This window comes from Pyxicephalus adspersus, chromosome 1, assembly GCF_032062135.1.
Source record: "Pyxicephalus adspersus chromosome 1, UCB_Pads_2.0, whole genome shotgun sequence".
NCBI classification, from domain to species: domain Eukaryota; kingdom Metazoa; phylum Chordata; class Amphibia; order Anura; family Pyxicephalidae; genus Pyxicephalus; species Pyxicephalus adspersus.
Window position 1 is genome coordinate 145,193,506 of NC_092858.1, and position 19,686 is coordinate 145,213,191.

The following is a 19,686-nucleotide window of genomic DNA, read 5'->3' on the forward strand; positions in this document are numbered from 1 at the left end:
TGGAGATGTTGCGTAGGTGAAAGTGACAGGACCTGGAAATGTTCTGAATATGGGGGGTAAATGAGAGGGCAGAGTCAAAGGTGACAACAAGACAATGTGCCTGAGGGGAGGGCTGAATAACAGTGTTGTTAACAGTAAGATAAAGCTCAGGGGTATTTACCAGTAGAAAGGGAGAGGTTGAATTGTTTGGTCAGGGCAGGGGCCAGGGTGGAGGAATGAGCACGGAGCAGATCAGAGGGAATTGGGTCAAGCGGACAGGTAGTAGATGGAAATTTTGAGAGAAGAAAAGAGACTCCGTCCACAATAACAGGGCTGAGGGAGGTCAGTGATGATTTACAGGTGGAAGGGGTGGGTATGGTTGGAGTGGCTCAGTGAGCAAAGACATCATGTCTGATTTTGTCTATTTTTTCTTGAAAGTAGGTGGCAATGTCTTGGGCAGAGAAGTATGTTGTGGGGGGAGCAGGTGTGGGGTTTAGGAGGGAGTCAATTGTGAAGAAGAGGTTGCGTGGGTTGGAAGGTTGAGAGGAAATGACTGTGGAGAAATAATTTGGCTTGGTGACACTGAGCTCTGTGTTAAAGCTTTGAAGCTTGGCTTTGTAGTCCATGAAGTCAGCGGTGAGGCCAGATTTCCTCCAATTGCACTCAGCTGCACGAACAGTCTTTTGTAGCTGTTTGGTGTAATTGTTGTGCCAGAGTCTGGGGTTGGCAGGGTGGGGGTAGCCGAAGGTGTCAGGGGCTACTTTATCCAAAGCCAAGGAAAGAGAGTGGTTTAACATGGTGGCAGCATCATCTGGAGAGGTGATTTTGGAGAGGGCAGAGGTTAGGGATGCTAGGCAGTTTGAGAAAAGGTTGTGGTCAAGGTTACAGATATCTCTCTGCCATTGACCAGGTCTGGGATGTGGCAAGGGAGGGCAAGAGTTCAATAGGTTGAAGTTGATAAGGTTGTGATCAGAAGGGGGAAATGGTGAGTTGTCAAGGAGGGTGAGGTTGCAGAGTTTAGAAAATAAGAGGTCTAAAATATGTCCTGCTATGTGTGTGGGGCCGTTGATGTTCTTAGTGAGTCCAAATGAGGAGGTAATGGAGAGCAGTTTGGCTGAGGGGGGAAGGTTGGGCTCATCCATTGCAACAATAAAGTCACCAAGAATGAGGGTGGGTAAGTCATGGGAAGGAATGTGTGGGAGCCAGGATGCAACGTTATCCAAAAATTGTGAAACTGGGCCAGGGGGGTGGTGGACAACAGCAACAATGAGGGGTAAGAGGCTAAAGAGACGGTCAGAGTGGACTTCAAAAGAGGTGAAAATGAGAGAGGGTGGGGTAGGAAAGACTCTGTATGTACAGTTAGGAGAGAGAAGGAGACCCACACCACCCCTCACTTTGTTGCCAGGTCTAGGGGTATGTGTGAAATGCAGGCCTCCATAGGAGAGAGCAGCAGCGGAGGCAGAGTCAGAGGAAGAAAAAAGGTGCAGTAGCACAAAAAGAGAAATTAGGAGAGCAAAGGCGCGGAGAGACAATGAGTTCTCAGACTGGGGAGGACAGGGAGTAGTAGTGCCAACAAAGAGAGAGCAGTTCATACCTTGAAGTTTTCACAAAAGTCAGTGGAGATTTCTAGACCCCCTAGGACAGTGGTGGCCAACCTTTCGGACCTCATTGACCACTAAATAAATGGAATCTGGACCAGAGTGATGTCATGATGCCAGAACCCGCTCACTCTCCCATCGCAGGATCAGACCTACTTGCTAAATATCCTGGTGGGATGATCCCAAGCAGGTCTGAGTCTGTGAAGGGAAAGTGGGCAGGTTGTGTCCATACGGGGAACAGTGCCACAGACCACCAAAATTTTCTCACGGACCGCTGCCCTAGGAGATGGGTCCCAGAAATTTCAGGGACTTTTCATTAACTGGGGCTTAAAGACATGCATTCAGTATGCTTTAGGTAAATTTATCCCTAAATTAGAAGTGAGTGTAAAACTAAAACCAAGCATGGAAATCAATCTATAAACACTTTGACAATTCTTGTTAACAATACAGCCATAAAAAATTGCTTTTTCATTTACAACTCCATGAGCTGGGAACTTTCTAACTCTCCAAAAATAGTGATTTGAATTATGATGATTATTGTTAGCACTTTTGTAAACATCAGATAGCATAGTTGAAATTTCCAGAGCTGTAAAAGGTAATATTTAAATCTCTTCATAATAATTCTAGATGTACAATGGTTGGATAATGTTACCTAAAGCTTTGTGTAGATTTCTAGGGCAAACAACAAGTCATTAAATTGGACAAGGATATGAAAGTTCTGTTCTAGTATAGAAATTTAATGAATGTCAATTTTCAGAAAACCATTTTAGGCATAACTTTTTCATAAAACCCTTATTAAAATTAAATTTGAAAATGGTTTGTGTAGTAATTATATGTTTTAATAATTGTTTTAATAGAAACTTTTTTCTTTTAGCACCTTACATTGATTTAAATGGTTAATTATGTTTGTTGCCCTACATATTTGTATTAGTCACTTAGAATAATAATTTCTTAACCACTTAGTTGAAAACATATTAAGCTCCCATCTTTACCAGGACAGTTTTTACAGTTCTACAATGCATTAGTTGGACTTGAATATTTTGCTCATTTTCAATATATGCAAACTAGTTTAGAATTTGTGGGATTTTTTTCAGGAAAAGTAAGGCTTTCATATGGCAAGCTTAGAATAAATCTGAATATTTACCAACTACTAGCAAATGATCAGTTGGATCACCCCCAGTTCACTTATGACAGTCTTTCTTCTTCAACCTTGGGGAGCTGTAATAAATCAGGTCCCTAGATAGGTCCATATTTGGTTTGGTTTAGTGAAAATGGCACTTGGTTTAGCAATGCCCCATGGGTTTGCTTAGATCTATAATAAATAATAAAACAAGACACAGTCTCCAGGTGTCGTATCACTGATTTTAAAGAAAATCTATTAAAAACTAGATATAGAGTCTGCCAGTGCCTTCCTGTATGGAAATGCAGACTGTAAGGAACTTACCTGTCCTGCGAGCCCGCGGCGTCCCTGGGGATCCCAGTCGCAGAGGGAGACGCCGCTGCAGCAGGCAGCATGGCCGAGGTTGCTGCCCTGCTCGCAGCGTGTATCTCTCTGCAGGCGGGGGGATCCGTCCAAGCCAAACTACTGTTCGGCCAGGTGGCATCCCTTGCATCTGTATGGACGTGAATACAGAAAGTCCTGTTCTCAGCACTCCTTTGGATGTGCAAAGAAGGGCACGTCCCAGGGGTGCTGTGGGAAGAGGTGCGCAGATTCAGTTACCCTCCAATCAAATGGCGCCAGATGGCGCGAGGTCATTGGTCACTCTGGCTATTTAAGGAGAACCTGTCCTGAACACCATTGCCCGCTATAAGCCTCTGTAAACACAGTGTGCTTGGGTGCGTCCTATGTGTTGGTTTATGGTAATCCAGTTTGTCATTTCCATAGCGACCTGGTCTGAATCCTGACTCTTGCCTGAACTCTGCCTGCCCTGACCTTGATTGTTTGTGACCACTCTTGTCTGCTGCCTGCCCTGACCTTGGATTGACCCTGACCTGCCTTTGCCTTACCCTCCTGTACTACGCTTATCGGACTTAACATCTGTAAATAACCCTTGTCTTGTTTTATGACGATAATAAAACTCGATAAAAGGATATTTGGAGTTGGCTGTGGTTTGTGTGCCCAGGCGCATTACACAGACCCAATCATTTCAATTTGAGTCACTGACCCAGAACTAATATTCAGCTCATAAAAGTCAGAGAAGTTAAAAGGTCAAACATGTACACTCTCTAATGTACAGATAGACTCTAAAAAGTTTTACTATACATCCCTGTATTTAAGTTACTATAGAAACCTTTAAGTACAGGGAACATGCTTTGATAATTCATTGGAATAAGGAAATACACTTATAACTTGCTATGCGTTTTCCTGAGCACACAGCGCGGCACAATGGAATTATCACCAATGCCATGCATGGAAACACACAAATCCCCACCCTATCTCCCTCCAGCACAACTTAGCTCATTTAATGACCGATAATTTCATTTGTGATGATCGCCTGACTAAGGACACGCCTTGTAATTGAATTAAGTGGCATATCTGAAGTGAAAATGTTAAGGAAATTCAGGCTAAATTGACTAATAGCTTTTAAAATGTCATCAAGGGAGAATGATTAAATAAGCAGCCACACAACAGAAGGAGCAGTTTTATTTCTCACATACAACAATATGAGAGGCAAGTGATCTGGTAATAGAGATGAATATATCCATATAAATATCAGGAATGTTTTAAATTAAAAAAAAAAAAAAGTATGAAAGGAATCAAAAGAGGGGGGTCAATGCACAATACTGTAGTTTGGGTCATAAAATGTGCATTAGTTGTTTAGAGTTTTAATTTTTAACAGATGCTTGGGAGTTCCGTCTACTTTCTTCACACATTTTTCAATATTCCCATAAAACATATATTAAATTCAGGTGACAACAATGCAGTCATATGCATTGTCATCCTCTTCGACAGAGATGGTCAAAGAAAAATAATCAGAAATGGTCAAAAAAAAACAACATCTAACTTTTGCATGCAAATTGAACTGACTTTGTAATTAGCCAGAGCTATGGATCTTGATTGGCTCAGTTTCATGTCAGCACTATTTGCATCCAAAAGTAGATGTTTTTGCATCTCATTGACCATTTCTACCTTTCAATGACATTGGTGGACAGTCCTTTCTCCTGCATAAACGGTCATTCACTTTATGACAAGTAAGGCTTTGTAGACCAGACAGCTTCATAACAGGTCCTTAGGAGTTATGTATTGGCAGCATGGACTTAGAGGAAGTTGAATAAATATTGCTTACCATCATTCAACTCAGATGAGGACCAATATTGGACAATGAAGCAGAAATGTAAAGGGAAGCACTAGAGGGTTATGGGAGTAAACTGTGTTTAATACCTTTCTTCTCAAGCAGGCAATATGTAAAACAAAAAGAAGTTATAAAACTTCTTTAGAAGAGTAAAACTTCCATCAAGCAGAGGTAGTAGGCAATGCTTCCACGGGGGCAGGAACAGAGTTAGGAATTATTGGAATTAGCCCAGCAGGATCCATCATATTATTATCATTTTTGGGTATACAGATCCTTTAAACAAAATGGATAAAAACCAACTGGTAGAGATGAGAAACTATCATTAAATTCCACTGGAACATCGGGTAGGTAATTTGGCAGACATTGGAAATATAACTATTACGCTACAAAGTTGTATAGGGACCAAAAAGCCCAAATCTACACCAATATTGGGAAAACATACCAGGGAAAGTCACATACTTATATTACCATTGGACCTGCTTCCCACTAGTACAAGTGCTTACCCTACCATTATTGACTTTACCAGGTAATTAATAGTGGGCAGATGTAACCGATCAGTGATTTAAAAAAAATAGACCCGATTTAGAATAAATACCAAATGGATGAATCAATCCAATTTTCTCTACACATTGGATTGTTAGAGTTACATTATCTTATGCTATGTTGAGGTTTATGGAGCTCATTACATTTCAGTCAGTACTGGTGCTGATGTCTGTTTTTTATATAGATTTTGGAAGAGGATGTGATTCTGTGTAGGCCATTAGGAAAAATGCTAAACGTTAACCTATTTGAATTGGATAAATGCAGATACAACTGCTTATGACAATCTACAAAGGCCTATTTTATTATAACACTAACAAAGCATTCCTGACTACAATTCCTCACAGCAACAAGCAAAATCTGAATATTACCAACAGCCTGCAACAGTTACTTGTTTTTTAGAAGAATAAGGAAACAGGATACTTACAGCAGAACCCTAGATCTACTTCAAATGGTGGGTGACAATGGGTTTGGGGCTTTAATTATTTTTTCCTTGTTTAAAGTTGAAAGTTAAAAAAAGGTATATGTCTGCCCTGCAAGTGCACTTATGACCTCTGGGTGACCACCCTGCTGGGCAATTTCAGATCAAACAGTGTGGTCATTGTATGATGGAAATATAGTGGATCTGCTGACATATTGAACAGGAAATAAAAAACATGGAGGACAGTGAAAAAAAAAATAAAACTGCTGTGTTACTGCTAGTGATAAGTTGCATTAAAGATAAAAATTCCTTATTTTTCCTTTAGTTCCATTGTAAGAGAAGAAACATATTTCAGTTACCTTTTACCTGAGTTATAATCTATTGCTATATTTAGAAGGGTTTTCACAGTAATTCTGCAAGGACAACAGCCTCTTATTGTGTGATCCTATGCTGATTCTACCAGACTCCATTAATAACTACAGAGGTCTGTTTCAAAACCTAGAAAAAGTAACCTTCATTTCTAATTCAAAGCAATCAAGAAATTTACACTTCATGTTTCATATATTGCAAAAAAAACAAGCAAACGACTTGGAAATATGAATGACGTATTCTTATTTGAGAAGCTCAGAAAAAAACATTCTAAGATATATTGGAAATTCTCATAGAAGGATTTTTTTACAATATTCACAAATTCCGACAATCTATATTTCCTATAGAAACACAAAAAGCATTGTATAGCAGCACAGATTTTAGGGAGGAAAGCGGAGCTCATTATTCTAACATGACATGTGTTTATCGATTTGTAAAAGAAGAATATGTCCCTGAATGCGTGTAGAGAACAGGATGAAGGATTAAGCCATCCAACTGCAGAAGTTCGTCAGGTGTAGACAGCAATGGGACCAAAACGATCAGAACACAGTCTGATAAGAGAGAATACCAAAATGGAAATAACACTGATTGCAGGCTTACCTTATGATATAGTAAATAAACATTAAAAGTCTAAATTGGAAACACAAATGAGCTTTTGAACCACTGAGACATTTATTCTGCCAGCTCATTTCATTATTGACTACAAGGAATATAAAGGAAGCCAGTAAATGGGTATGGCACCAAAGTGTCTCAAACCTTTACTCTCTGGCAATTCTCAATATAGTAGTAATAGGGACTTACCTATACTACATTTTTGCCAATCTTAAATCTTACCACAGCTATGAGGAAAAAAGTGATTAGAATAAATACACATAGAAAGGTTTATGATCAGCCACAGATATTAAAAAAACCACCACTAGATGAACTATGCCCAGAGGTCTCATTATCCCCATCAATATGCACTGATATTTATGGCAATATCAGTGCTAGGATAGGGAAGTAGATGATAAAAAGTCTTTATTTCTGGTCCCATCATATCTGTAATACATGCCATTAATGGGTTCTGCATGTACACAGGATTGTACACACAAACATAATACAATGCACTGCTCAAGTCTTTGTCAATGATAACCAGTAGAGAGCTACAGGTGGCCCTATCTGACCTGTTACAGCTTTGAATGCATACTGTGATACATGCATACAGACTAAGCATTTTCAGTACAGGAATGGAATCTGTATACAACCTTTCATGGCTAAACGTTTTGTTGGACCTCATATGCATATGCTTGACATAAACATGATTTAATGCATCCATGTCAATCTGTGGACAATAAAACCTTGACCATGCTTCTAAGTGATTTCTTATGTTTAGTGTGTAAAAAAGAAATTAAATAGAAACCAATTTTTCATAGTGCTGTTTTTTCCCCAATATACAGTTTATGCCTAAATATGTCTACACTTTACAGTTCCCACACACACTGATCAGTATCCGGTGCCAGCTCTGTTTACCCACCATAGAAAGAAAGTTAGAAATGTAGTAAAAGTTAACATACAGTAAATGTACATGTAAATGTAAATGCTTTTCCTGCAAAAAGCAGCACATCCAACTGGGTGTAGTTTAACACTATACATGAATAATTAATCTGGGAAATTAAACTGTCTGCCATTGATGAATTTTTACAAGTTTTTATGAATTGAAACATTTTTTAGCCTAAAAATAGAAACAATAGAGAAACTACTGCAGTGAAATAGTCAAATATTTAGTTAAAGTGGATTAAATCCTATTCAATTGATTAATGTTTGAATGGCCAGAATGTCATGTATAAATATTTATATAATTCACGCTAATGCTAAGTTTATTTAAGCAGCAAAATCTTTGCTGGGAAAAACTGAGAGTTGAATTTTAAAATCATAATCTGTACACCAGGGCAGTATATAAAGTTTATGTTGTACTTGGCAGTAATCACATCTCATCAATAACTAAACCCCTTTTGTTATATTCCTAAAGCTACATAATTGCTGCAAAAAAAATTTATAAAATGTGAGCATAACTTGTGCTTGCAAAGTGCAACACAACTGAATAATGGGTAATGAAATGCATGGATGGTAAAAGCAGCAACATGTGCACAAAGTCAATTTAAAGTTCATTCATTAAAATTAATTCAATAAAATGCCAAAACACTTTACAAATGCATGTAAGCAGCAAAAAACATAGGGCCTGTCCACACCTGTTCATTGGTGTTATTGCAGTAAAATGTATTGTCAATGGCATACCAATGCATTCATCAAAATAAAGACAGAGTGGCAGTGCACCACAACGCCTGGTAATGCAAAATTATGTATTGTGGCGTCCGGTTATTTGTCAGTTCTGATGAGCTGGCATTCCATACATTTGGCTGCATTAAGACAACTCATTACCTAATATGCATTAAAATGCATGTGTTAATACAACTCATCAGAACATGTGTGAAGGCGCTCTTATGCCCATGTACACTATGCATGTCAGCAGCAAAACACAAATGCCCATGTACAATCTGAGTGAGCAGAAATATCAACTGCCAAATGTATGTCAGCAGGAAAAAAGAAATTCCAATGTACACTAACTAAATCATATGCCAGCAGGCCTTAACACTGTAAATCATGTTTTTTCTATTGAATGTTCTGTTGGGTTTTGGTTACTTACACAAGTGTTCTGAGAAGTACAATCAATTTGTTTGAGGAAAATAACATCAGAATAGACCTATCTAGAATAATTATAGCACCTTGACGATTTAAACCACAGTAAAAGGAAATAGTAGTACATTTCAAAAATAATGTATTTTTAGATGTTAGACGTAAGTTATGAGTTTGTTGGCAACAAATGTCTGGACTTAGAGTAACAAAGGGGATCAATAAAAAAAAAAGTTTATAAAAAATGTCCTACAAAGCAGCACCGCTTCTCCCAATCTTCTGCAAAAATCTCTGCAGAGTCCTCTACAGCCTCAACCCTACACTTCTAAGTGTTACAGTAACGGGTGACCCTGTAGCATTAGTGAACAAAAAAATCTTTTTAAATCTAATATACAAACATTGCAATTCTGTACAGCAAAAATTGTAGATATCACCCAGTCTGGTAACAAGCATAGTTCTAATTAAAAAACACTATACTCCCCAACTATAGCTAGTAGTAGTTAATTACATTCTAATCGACATGCTCTGTAATGTTAGAGATATGTTGCAGCTTTCCAAGCCACTTGGCTCTACTAGTGTTAAAAAATAACCCAATATTTATAACCACAGAGCATAGACATCTTGGTCAAATCACCAGGGAATGTGACACGGGATATGATGGTTGTGCAATGTTGCAATTGATTGAAAAATATGTTGAACCATCCTGTACTATTTACATAACCCTATCCTTGGTGTCATGAATTCTGCATAGGTGTTAAACATTGGAATTACATGGCTGGAGGTGTGAATGGTGTGAATGGGGTACAGTACTTCTACTTCTTCTAGAAAACAACTTTGTCTTAAAACGGGTCTAAACTAAAATTTGTACCTTACATAAAGGGGTAAACAATCCTTTTATATAAGGTAAAAATACTGTGTCAGATCTTTCCCCTAGATAGCGCTCCAAGGAAAAGAGAATAAGGAAAGCTTTTATGAGGGCTTTAGAGTTGTAAATCTCCTTTACCTTTTCCCCAGCCCAGCTGGCATGTATCACTGCGCTGTTAGCAGTTTGCTCTGAATCACTGTGTCAGTGAGAAATTGTCAGGCACATTTAAACAACTGGCCTTCCTCAAATGTTGTCACACGTTACGCAGCTCACGCTGCACATTATGACATTTCTCAAGCACTTAGGCTGCTCAGCCACTGTCCAGTATTGAAGCACGCATGCGCAGCCTGTATTCACTGGCTGAGCTGTGATATTCACGGACAACTGTTCCCCTTCACAGATTTGTACGGACTTGGAAAATCTGTATAAAAAAGGTGCTGGAACTCTGTTCCCGTGTGTTCAATGAGAAAAAAAGCCCTGACAGTATAAGTCGCCTCCTCTGTGCCAGGACGAAGTAGAATACTGGGACGATGTGGGACCTATTTCAGTAAACTCCTTGAGGGATTGATGGATCTTCGAAGGTAAAGGTGAGTGAGTTTCTTTTTCCCAGTTTACTTCCGCTTTAAGTTTTCTATGTAAAATGAGGGTTTGGGTAGAATATTGAAAGAGCAGTAACTTTCTCTAACAATCACTGGTAAATGTTTAGACTTTCTCGTGGTAATTGTGCTTTACAGTAGACTAAAGTAGGTTTCACAAAATAGAGGTTTCTATATTTTCTCTGTACCAGAAATATGATTGCAGCATTCAGACCAGTAGAGGTTACACTATAACTCCATGGGCCTCAGCCTTGTCTTTATCAGTGGAAGCCTCAAGTTCACACTCCTAATTCCAGAGGGAACTTAAATCAAGAATACCAAAGAGGCAAAGACCTTCCTTTAAGTCTGTTCTAGATAATACAAAGTACAATTAGACCCATCTTACTGGTAACTAACTGCTCAGTGATAAGAAAACTGTAAAATATGCATACCCAATATATATTACACCTAGTAGACCACAGTGGATACTTCAACAGAAACTTGCAGATTTACAGAAACTTGCAGAATACCATAGAAAACCCTAGAGCACTGCAAAAAAGGAAGAAACCTTACAAATCGTCAAAACCAGTAGAGTATAAAAAAGCCATCATTACATAGTTATTTTGCTGTTTTCCTAAAGTTGCATTGCAAATTGGCTTTGTGACTTTAGGGCATAGGAAATGGTTCTTAAATTCAAATGGTAGTATATGGAGTAAAGACGACATGAAACATTTAAATTCTGCATATGTTATATGGATTTTTCCCATTCTTTATTATACAGACTCGTCTAGACAGAAGAAAAAAAATCTAATAAAGTGGATTCTATTTTAGGAGTCCGATTCAGTGTTTTCGGTCACTGCTCTCTCTTGGTATCCAGATGCCTTTACAATTTATTACTTCTGCAGAATACACATCACATATTGCACAGGAAAGGTTAAAGTCCTTGGCACGCAATCATTTCTTTCAGTCTCATCAGTCTTTGTAGATCTTGCTTATGTCTGCATTTGCTGAAAACATTTTTCAAAGCAGTGTTTACTTCAGTGTATAACATTGTGCCAGCCTACTTTCATCATTCAGAAAAAGACATTTCTCATCTACAATTCACCTGAATGTTAATGTTACAGCTACTCCTATTTGGACATTGTTATGTTAGATTTATAGCCAGTAGAAGTTATTTATGGTGATGATGATAATCACATTTAGCCACAGGATAATAAAGTGCATATTTTATCATCATTGGACCATAACACATGACTATATACTTTACAATTATATATCTGCACAATGATGATTTTGGAAAGATGCTTTTAAATTACACCAAATCTGATTGTAAAGCTTATATAAACATTTACACTTACTGGGGGTTATAATTAACCCCAGGCCTACTAATTATTAAGCTACAGTGTAAACAATAGCCTTTGTTATCCTCCTATCAAAGTAATTGGATTTTGATTAAAGCTATGTACACACCCTTAATAATTGTTGCATGAGATGAATGATAGTGGTCGTCTGAAGTGAAAATAAATTGTGCCCAAAGCAGTAGTGTTGATGTTCGAATTCAGGTTGTCCCTTTATTCGACCCGAATATGGCTGTTCGAATTCGGGTATACCCGAACCGAATTTTGCTGCATTCGACAGAATTGATGTGACAGGTGCACTTTAATATTGATGTGAAGTACAGGGGTATGTAATAGTGTTATGTATCTTTTTACAATGTATCTTTTCATGTATCCTTTTATAATGTATCTTTTTACATCTGTTTGGAGGCTGTAGAAGCTACACAGTGCTGAAACAAACCCGAATTTTTCTCCCATTGACTTTTATGGGATTCAAATTCGACCACCCGAATTTTTTTGCTATATTCGGCCGAATAGCTGTCGAATCGAATAGTGAGCTATTCGACCAACACTACAAAGCAGTCCCCTAGCAATCGGCAGTGGATTTTTAAGGCAAAACCCTTAAAATGACAGCCAGACAAGTGACATTTCAGAAGCAGATGTCAGCAATAGTGGCATTTATATTCCTCTAAGCACAGTCTTCCGTTACAAAAACTAATTGACAACCTGTCATGTGGCATTTGTGAAAATCTGCAAGAATAAATATAAATAGTTACTTGCATGGAACCAGTCATGCCTGGCCTTTGTATAAATCAACCAATTTCTTTTTGAATGGATAGTCACAGTATCATGTATGTGAACAATTCCAGATATGTCAATCAAGGCCACCTTGTTATCATGCTTTAGGATATATTCCTATATTCCTAATTCACAATTGTTGAATAGTTGAAGAATAATTCTGTTTAAATAAATTGTCACATCTCAACAATAAATATATATATACTGTTACCTGTTACCAGTTTAGAATATGACATTAAAAAACTAACATTAAAAAAACAGTATTTTAAATACATATTTGCACCATTTTCCTTTTCCTAAATTGCTTTTATTGACTTGCAATGTGCTCCTAAAGTTGCTAGGAAACTGACACTACAGATATTGTCAATAAACTACCACAACCCTCAACCTTCCTTGAACATCAAAGCTCTCTCCTTTTCTGAGAGTGTTTAATTACTATTACTAATTACTATTTTGGTCCAGCACCCTTTGCCTTTCCCCTTACCACAATACACAACCTTTTATATAAATTGGGGAAAAGTGAGGGAGAATACTATATAACAGCCATATTCAACCCCAAGGTTCCTCTGGAGTTTACTAAGTTCCTTTAACTGAGGCTGTTGGATATACCAGTTAATGATGCCTGCATAGTTCTAGGACCAGCACTTTGGTAGAACCTGCTTCATGACATTATGTTTTTAGTTACCCATAAGGTGGTGTTCTAGCCACTACTGTAATTGGAGCATTTATTTCACTGGCCACCAATTCAAAATATTTTTTTTCCCACTGACCCCCATTAGGATGGATTTAGCAGGTATTCCTTAAGACTAGAAAATTATTCCAAGGGTTGACTATATGACCCTTGCAAGAGAATTAACTTGTAATGGCCTTGGTTCTGAGTTTTAAAGCTGAATGTACATGTAGGAACCATAATGGACAACTTTAAGCACTTTCAAGTAACAGTATGGATTTCCTTTCCTTTCTGAAATTTTGTTTTTCAAACCTGTACAAATGGCACAAGAGGAGAAAAATACTCTGAAGAAGAATAGCAGAATACGTAGGGCAGTGCAAATTCTGCTTCTACTATAAGTGAATACTAGCAAAACAACATTTACCAAGCCCACCCATAATAGATTCCCATTGGAAATGCATTTAGTGCAAGTCTAGTCCGTTCAAAAGGCTCAAGAAGCCCTTAAAAAATCTGTACACATACTAAACACCTGTCTGGTTGATGGAGCAAAGAATATGTAGAAAAAAAGTGCTCCAGTGCAGGAAAGTGCATCGATAGATCATCAAGTCCCAGGAGTATTCAGTTGAGTGACTTTAAATTATTTTCTTGCTTTGTTTCTCAGATTGGATCAATATGTGACTATCACAGTGCAATTTTTAGCTTTCTCCAGGAAGTACATGTTCCATAATTCCCTTGATCCATGTTTGCATTCTCTTAAGTTGTGTGCTACACTAAGCATGCTGTATTGTCTTGCACTTTAAGGTTCCATACAATAAAAGCCTAATTAATCACCTCCCATTATCATGTCAAAAATGATCAAATTATATATAGTTTATTCATAATATAGGGGAATAAACAAATTAATAACAATTAATAACAAAAAGAACAAACCCTGATAGATTTCCTAGATGCTGACAAAACTTTATTATTAGAACTTAGAAAGTGGGTTTTCATGTCCTTCGGTACAGGAGCTCACAGGCATTTTTTTCAGCTGAATGATTTTATTAAAATTTAATAGCCTATTAAAACTGATTAGCCTAGGGCTAAATTCGTTTTTTTTGCTGTTGAGTGATTTAACTACTTACTGCCCATCTTCCCAGGAGCTGCTCATTGCTTTCACTCTGCTGCAAAACAGGTTACTGTCAACAGGCAGTTAAATATGTCAGCAGCATTGAGTTTTAATCTCTTGGGTAGCCTTAATTTTAATTACCACAAGCTCATTTGTAATGGAGGATAGATATCATCATCCGATTTCTGTTACAGGTAGTCCCCAGGTTACATACAAGATAGGGACTGAGGGTTTGTTCTTGAGTTGAATTTGTATGTAAGTCGGAAGAGGTACATTATTTTAATAAATGCAGTTAGGACAGATAATTGTCTCAACATATTATTAGGCAGCGTGGTGTCAGTTACTGTATAAAATCCTACCTGTGAGCTAATCACAAACAATGCAAAAAAAACAAGCAAAAAAAAAAATCTTTATGAAGTCTAGACATGTATTAACTTCTGGAGCAAGCTGTGCTTTGATATGCAAAAAGAAACAACTGCAGAGTTTGTCTTGCTCATTAAAGAGTTACAAGAGGCTACAGAAAAAGTTCCCCTAAGATCACCCACAACCTCAGCTGTGTTTAGCAAAAGATTTATTCTGCAAATCTTGCAAACCACCCCCTCCCCCCCTCCAGCCTCCGTCTTGCACACCAGCAGCAGGGAAGCCCTGTTCATATCTAGGAGTTGTCCATATGTTGGATCTTCTTAACCTGGGGACTACCTGTATATACTGATGCTATATGCTTACCACAACTCATCTCACTGTACATGCGCAGTGGTGCCACATGGAATTTATTTCTGCTTAATGGAGCAGAGGGAGCTCTGTGATTGGAAGAGAGGCTGTCAGGTGACTTTGGCGGGGTACATTTCCAGGCACTTCTTTCAGCAGTTTTTATCGTAATTTGTAAATACCTCCTCCCCATTATTATTGGGCTTTGCCAGCTGGAGTCTAGTGCAGCTAGCAGAGTTTAAATCACATATGTAAAGATCCTAACTGTGCTTTATAAATGAGCATTGTTTGTTGGCTTAAATTAAACGGAGGTATGTCACCAGTGCAATTATACCACTGCTCTTTAAATGAATCCAAAAGTTGCTAAACAGATCCCCTTGTATCACTTGTGTGTTCTTGCACCTGAAAGAAATTTTAACTGAAGAAGACCAATCATTTTTCAGAAAAATTTAGTTTGGACTTTCATCCTGATCCAATGGTTTCACTTCTTTCTAAATCACTTAATCATATCGCTTAGGTGCTCTAAATTCATTGTGACCCTCCTGATCAACCTGCCTAAAATCAGCATCTCAAGTAGACACAGCCAGGCAATCAGCACTACACAGATGTATTTCAATCATAAGATTACTTACTAAATTACATTAAAAGTATCAATTGCACCCTTTACACAACTTTTCTTTGGGGTTTTTGTACTTTATGTTAATTCAACATTTTATTTAAAAGAACAAAAAAATAATTTACCGTAATAAATCAAAAATATACAAAAAATCAACACCACCAAAAAGCAATAGGATGTTAAAACCCCGACCCTCATAACATACACATGTAACTGTAGAAATGGTAATGACCTTTTATAGAGAAACAACTTCAACCAGATGTCATCCTAGACCCCGTATATGCTGGCAATAGCAGCAATATTCTATGCACTGGTTAAATCCAAGGCACTAGTAAGACACCCTACCTATTCTTCCTACTTGGAATGTAAACTCTTATATACTCTCTGCAGAGCGTAGACAGTTTTCAAAAAAGTTTATTTCTATTTTTTTTCTACACAAAATGGCATTCTGAACTTTACAACTGCACCCGTGTGTTCCAGCAAGGTACACTGAATGTTTTAAAGGGCCTTAAAAAAATTTCCGACCCTTCCTTGCAAAAACCAATGCAAAATTTGGTTGATGTCCTACTAAATATAAACCTCCTTGCTAAGTCCCTCATCATTCTGCCTTCACTTGAAGCTATTTTCCATGAATTTTCTATATAGAACTAAATCAGCATTTTGACATTGAAATCTTTGAATACATGATGGGTACACTAAGAAGATCCTAGCACAAGAGACCAAATATGTTAACATCGGGTAAATTTACATTAGGAATGTTAGTATTAAATGTAGTTTGAGATACATCTGAGATCATTCATAATGTATCGATTGATGCTTTTATTCTGCAGTTGACCTCCAAGCAGATTTTACATTCCTGCAGAATTGAATGGGGAAAAAAAACTTTTTGAAGCAAATCTACCTAGGACCTAAGTGTTATAATCAGGGTTATAGGAAGAGTTCACAAAGTTAGGATTACATGAAGAGTTTGTATTGAGAATTAGGCTTACATGAAAAATTATTGTTAGCTTTAGGATTAAAGGAAGGGTTGGTGTTGGAATTAAAGTAAGAAAACAAGTATGAATAGGGGTTAACGTGAGTAAATTATTACACAGGAGTACATGGGGAAAAATCCAAGCGCACACCAGGAGAACCTGCAAACTCCATGCAGATAGTATCCTGGCCAAGCTGACCACTGAGCAATTATCAGACTAAAGGTGACAATAGGGATTGGTGTTAGAACTTGAGTTACAGACAGGTTAATGATAGGGTTACAAGGAGAATAAATGGTAGAATTTATATAAAAGTAAAATAGAGGGAGGGGTAATGTTAGAGATAGGGTTATTGGCAGGGTGGGTTACAGGTCGGATGAGTTTACGGGTCAGATGAGGAGTAGAGTGTGTGTAAAAGTTTAGTGAAGTTTAGAGTTACAATAAAAGCTAATGTAAGGGTGGCGTAAGAGCAGGGCATGTCTCTCTAGGACAGGGGGTCTGTACCAAAATCACTGGACTCCCATCTCTGAAAATAAACTAAATACTGAAAAGGTCTGGCAACCAAAGTCGTAATAAAAAGTTTAAAAATTTTCCATATAACTGTAGAACAAAATATATTGTTAACATACACACATAACCTTTACCAAATATATTATAAAAGCACCTAAGCAAATACGCTTTGAATAGTGTATTTAGCAGTGATTCTTACCTGGACTCTCCTCCAGCTTTCCAATGGTTTCAATCTGTTCCACCAAGTCATTAGAGTTCCATTGACTCATTCCAATTAGCATTGCACTTTTTCCTTCAACAACTTCCTCTGCAATGATCAAAGGAAAGAAAATACATAGCAATTAGTGATACATGGTAAACACCTATATCTTGCAAGAATAGAAAAATTAAAGGGCAGTTGGAGTCAGTTGGTAAACATGTTGGAAAGTGAAACATAGATATTACAGTATTTGGAAGATTCTGAAGTGAATAAACTTTAATGTCCATAGATTAGTGTTTCTCAACCAGGGTTCGTGGAACTCTAGGGTTTCTCCAGAGGTTGATAGGGGTTCCTTGAGCAACTAAAGGTCAGGTCAGTTTAATTGATACCAATGATATTTTTGGCTATCTTGTAAGAGTGACATTCCTCCCACTGACCACCACACTAAAGTACTGTGAGTTGTGGATATAGTAATTATATCAAGAACCTGAAGACCTGAAAGTTATTTCAATGGTTGTTCCATATTAAAAAGATTGAAAAACACTGCCATAGACCAGGTTCATAAAGTTTTGATTGTGATGTGTGTTTGACATAAAGGAAAACTATCATAGTAAAATATGAGAGCTGCTATTGCTGAGATCCAGTTAGCTGCAAGGATGCTATGTTCCTCGGACCTAAATAATTCTTGGAGAGAATAATTAAGCTGACATATTTTTACCTGGTTACAGAAAATACTGTTTGCCTGGTTGGCGTTATGATCCTTGGCCTTTAATACTTTCTGAATCACTGGACCAGCATGCAGCTCAAGCATTCAGCTAATTACCACACAGTTAGCTGCATGCTTGTTTTAGGTGCATGCCTAATATCACTGAAAGCTAATCAGCTTTACATCCAGGCAATTAGCATAATTGGGAATGCATTTAGTATTGGCAGCTTCCATAATCTGTCAGTGGAAGGTATACCCTAACGTAGGTATTAAGGAAAGTGGGCCAACTTAACAACCAGACAATATAAACAGGCAAAAAACTTCAGGTAAAGACACTTTTGTCAATTTTAACTACAGATTCTCATGCTCACTTTCAGGCAACTCACCAGATCAACTGAAGTGGCACATGGGCAGGCATATCCATCCATTGGACCTGATTTATTTAAGTTCTCCAAGACTGCAGACAATGGACTATCATGGGTAAATCTAGGTGAATCAGCAAACCCAGAATGGATTTCTTAAATATTATTTGACCAATGTTTTCAATCCTGGACTAGATCCATTCCAGGTTTGGTGGATCATCAAGGTTCTCCTATGATAGTCCATCTTCTCCAGTCGTGGGGAGCTTTGATAAATCAGGCTCATTGTCTCTCCTCTCACAAAAAAAGAAAACTCAGACAGCTTGCATAGAAATTATACAAGTTGAAAAACCTCCCACTGGTAATAGTGCTTCTGACAATAGAAAGTATTATTGTTGCTTCCTGGAGGAAAACCTTATGGAAAAAAAGGCAAAAGCACTACAAGATGCCATGCAGGAACAGAGTTGAAAATTCAATTCTGCAGGGCACATTGAGAACCCCTGAAAACCCCCCGAAGTACCTTCTGGATTCAGAAGCATCAGTACTAAGGTACACCCTGGCAATGCAATTCAGAGACCTTTTATTAGCTTGACACAGCACAGCCTGATCTATGGGATGTACTGGGGACGTGCTTCACTATATAAAAATTGGAATTTGAATATTGCAAGCTTTGGGGAAACCCAGGGCATCTTTCAGCAACTTTTTCTGGTGCTTTCTTGTGACTACCAAGGTGAGTTTTGGTGAATTTATGATATGTATAAATATTTCAAAATAAGGCAAAAAACAAAGTGCAAAGTGCAATAATATTCATAAAAATAAAAAATAATAAATAATTTTTTCAGAGACTTTTTTTATTATTGTCAGAATTTATTTATAAAACACCAACATATTGTGCAGCGCTGTATAATAGAACGTATGCTCCAATAACATGTCACCACTGATCTTTACATTTAGGTAAGCTTGATTTTATTGCCAAAATAAAATATATGCAATGTAGGTATCAGGCAGCATTCAGATACGCAGTATTGCTCACTCAGATAATCACAATACAGGAGATTGTAATTCATGGTGATACATATCCAGAGTAATCCCAAATCCTTTGTTTCTGATAGAGCTTGTAGAAATCATTATTTTTGTTCAGCTCCATAAACAGCTTTGCTTGTTGTTAGATCTAATTTAATCCACAACTTGTTGGTAAACATGGCTGCATTAACCTTTGCCTTAAAATGTTACTATTCGCAGCAGCCTGGCAGTGTGTAACAGTAACAGACAAGCTGTAATATCTCTGAGATTGGCAGTGGAAATTAGACTGCACCCTGCAAACCGTATTTTGGCAGAGGAGACAGTACGGCACTGTGGTATCTTTAACAGACAATCTAGAGCAGTAATGTGAA

General features: G+C 37.7%; 1 protein-coding gene across 1 annotated transcript in view; it reads right to left on the reverse strand.

The window, feature by feature from the left end:
* PITPNM3 (PITPNM family member 3) overlaps positions 1–19,686 on the reverse strand; it is a 293,907-nt gene that overhangs the window by 140,249 nt on the left and 133,972 nt on the right. Inside the window, exon 3 of the mRNA XM_072417098.1 lies at positions 17,228–17,335. Within this exon, the coding sequence (XP_072273199.1) occupies positions 17,228–17,335 (108 nt within the window). The remainder of the gene's footprint in view (positions 1–17,227; positions 17,336–19,686) is intronic.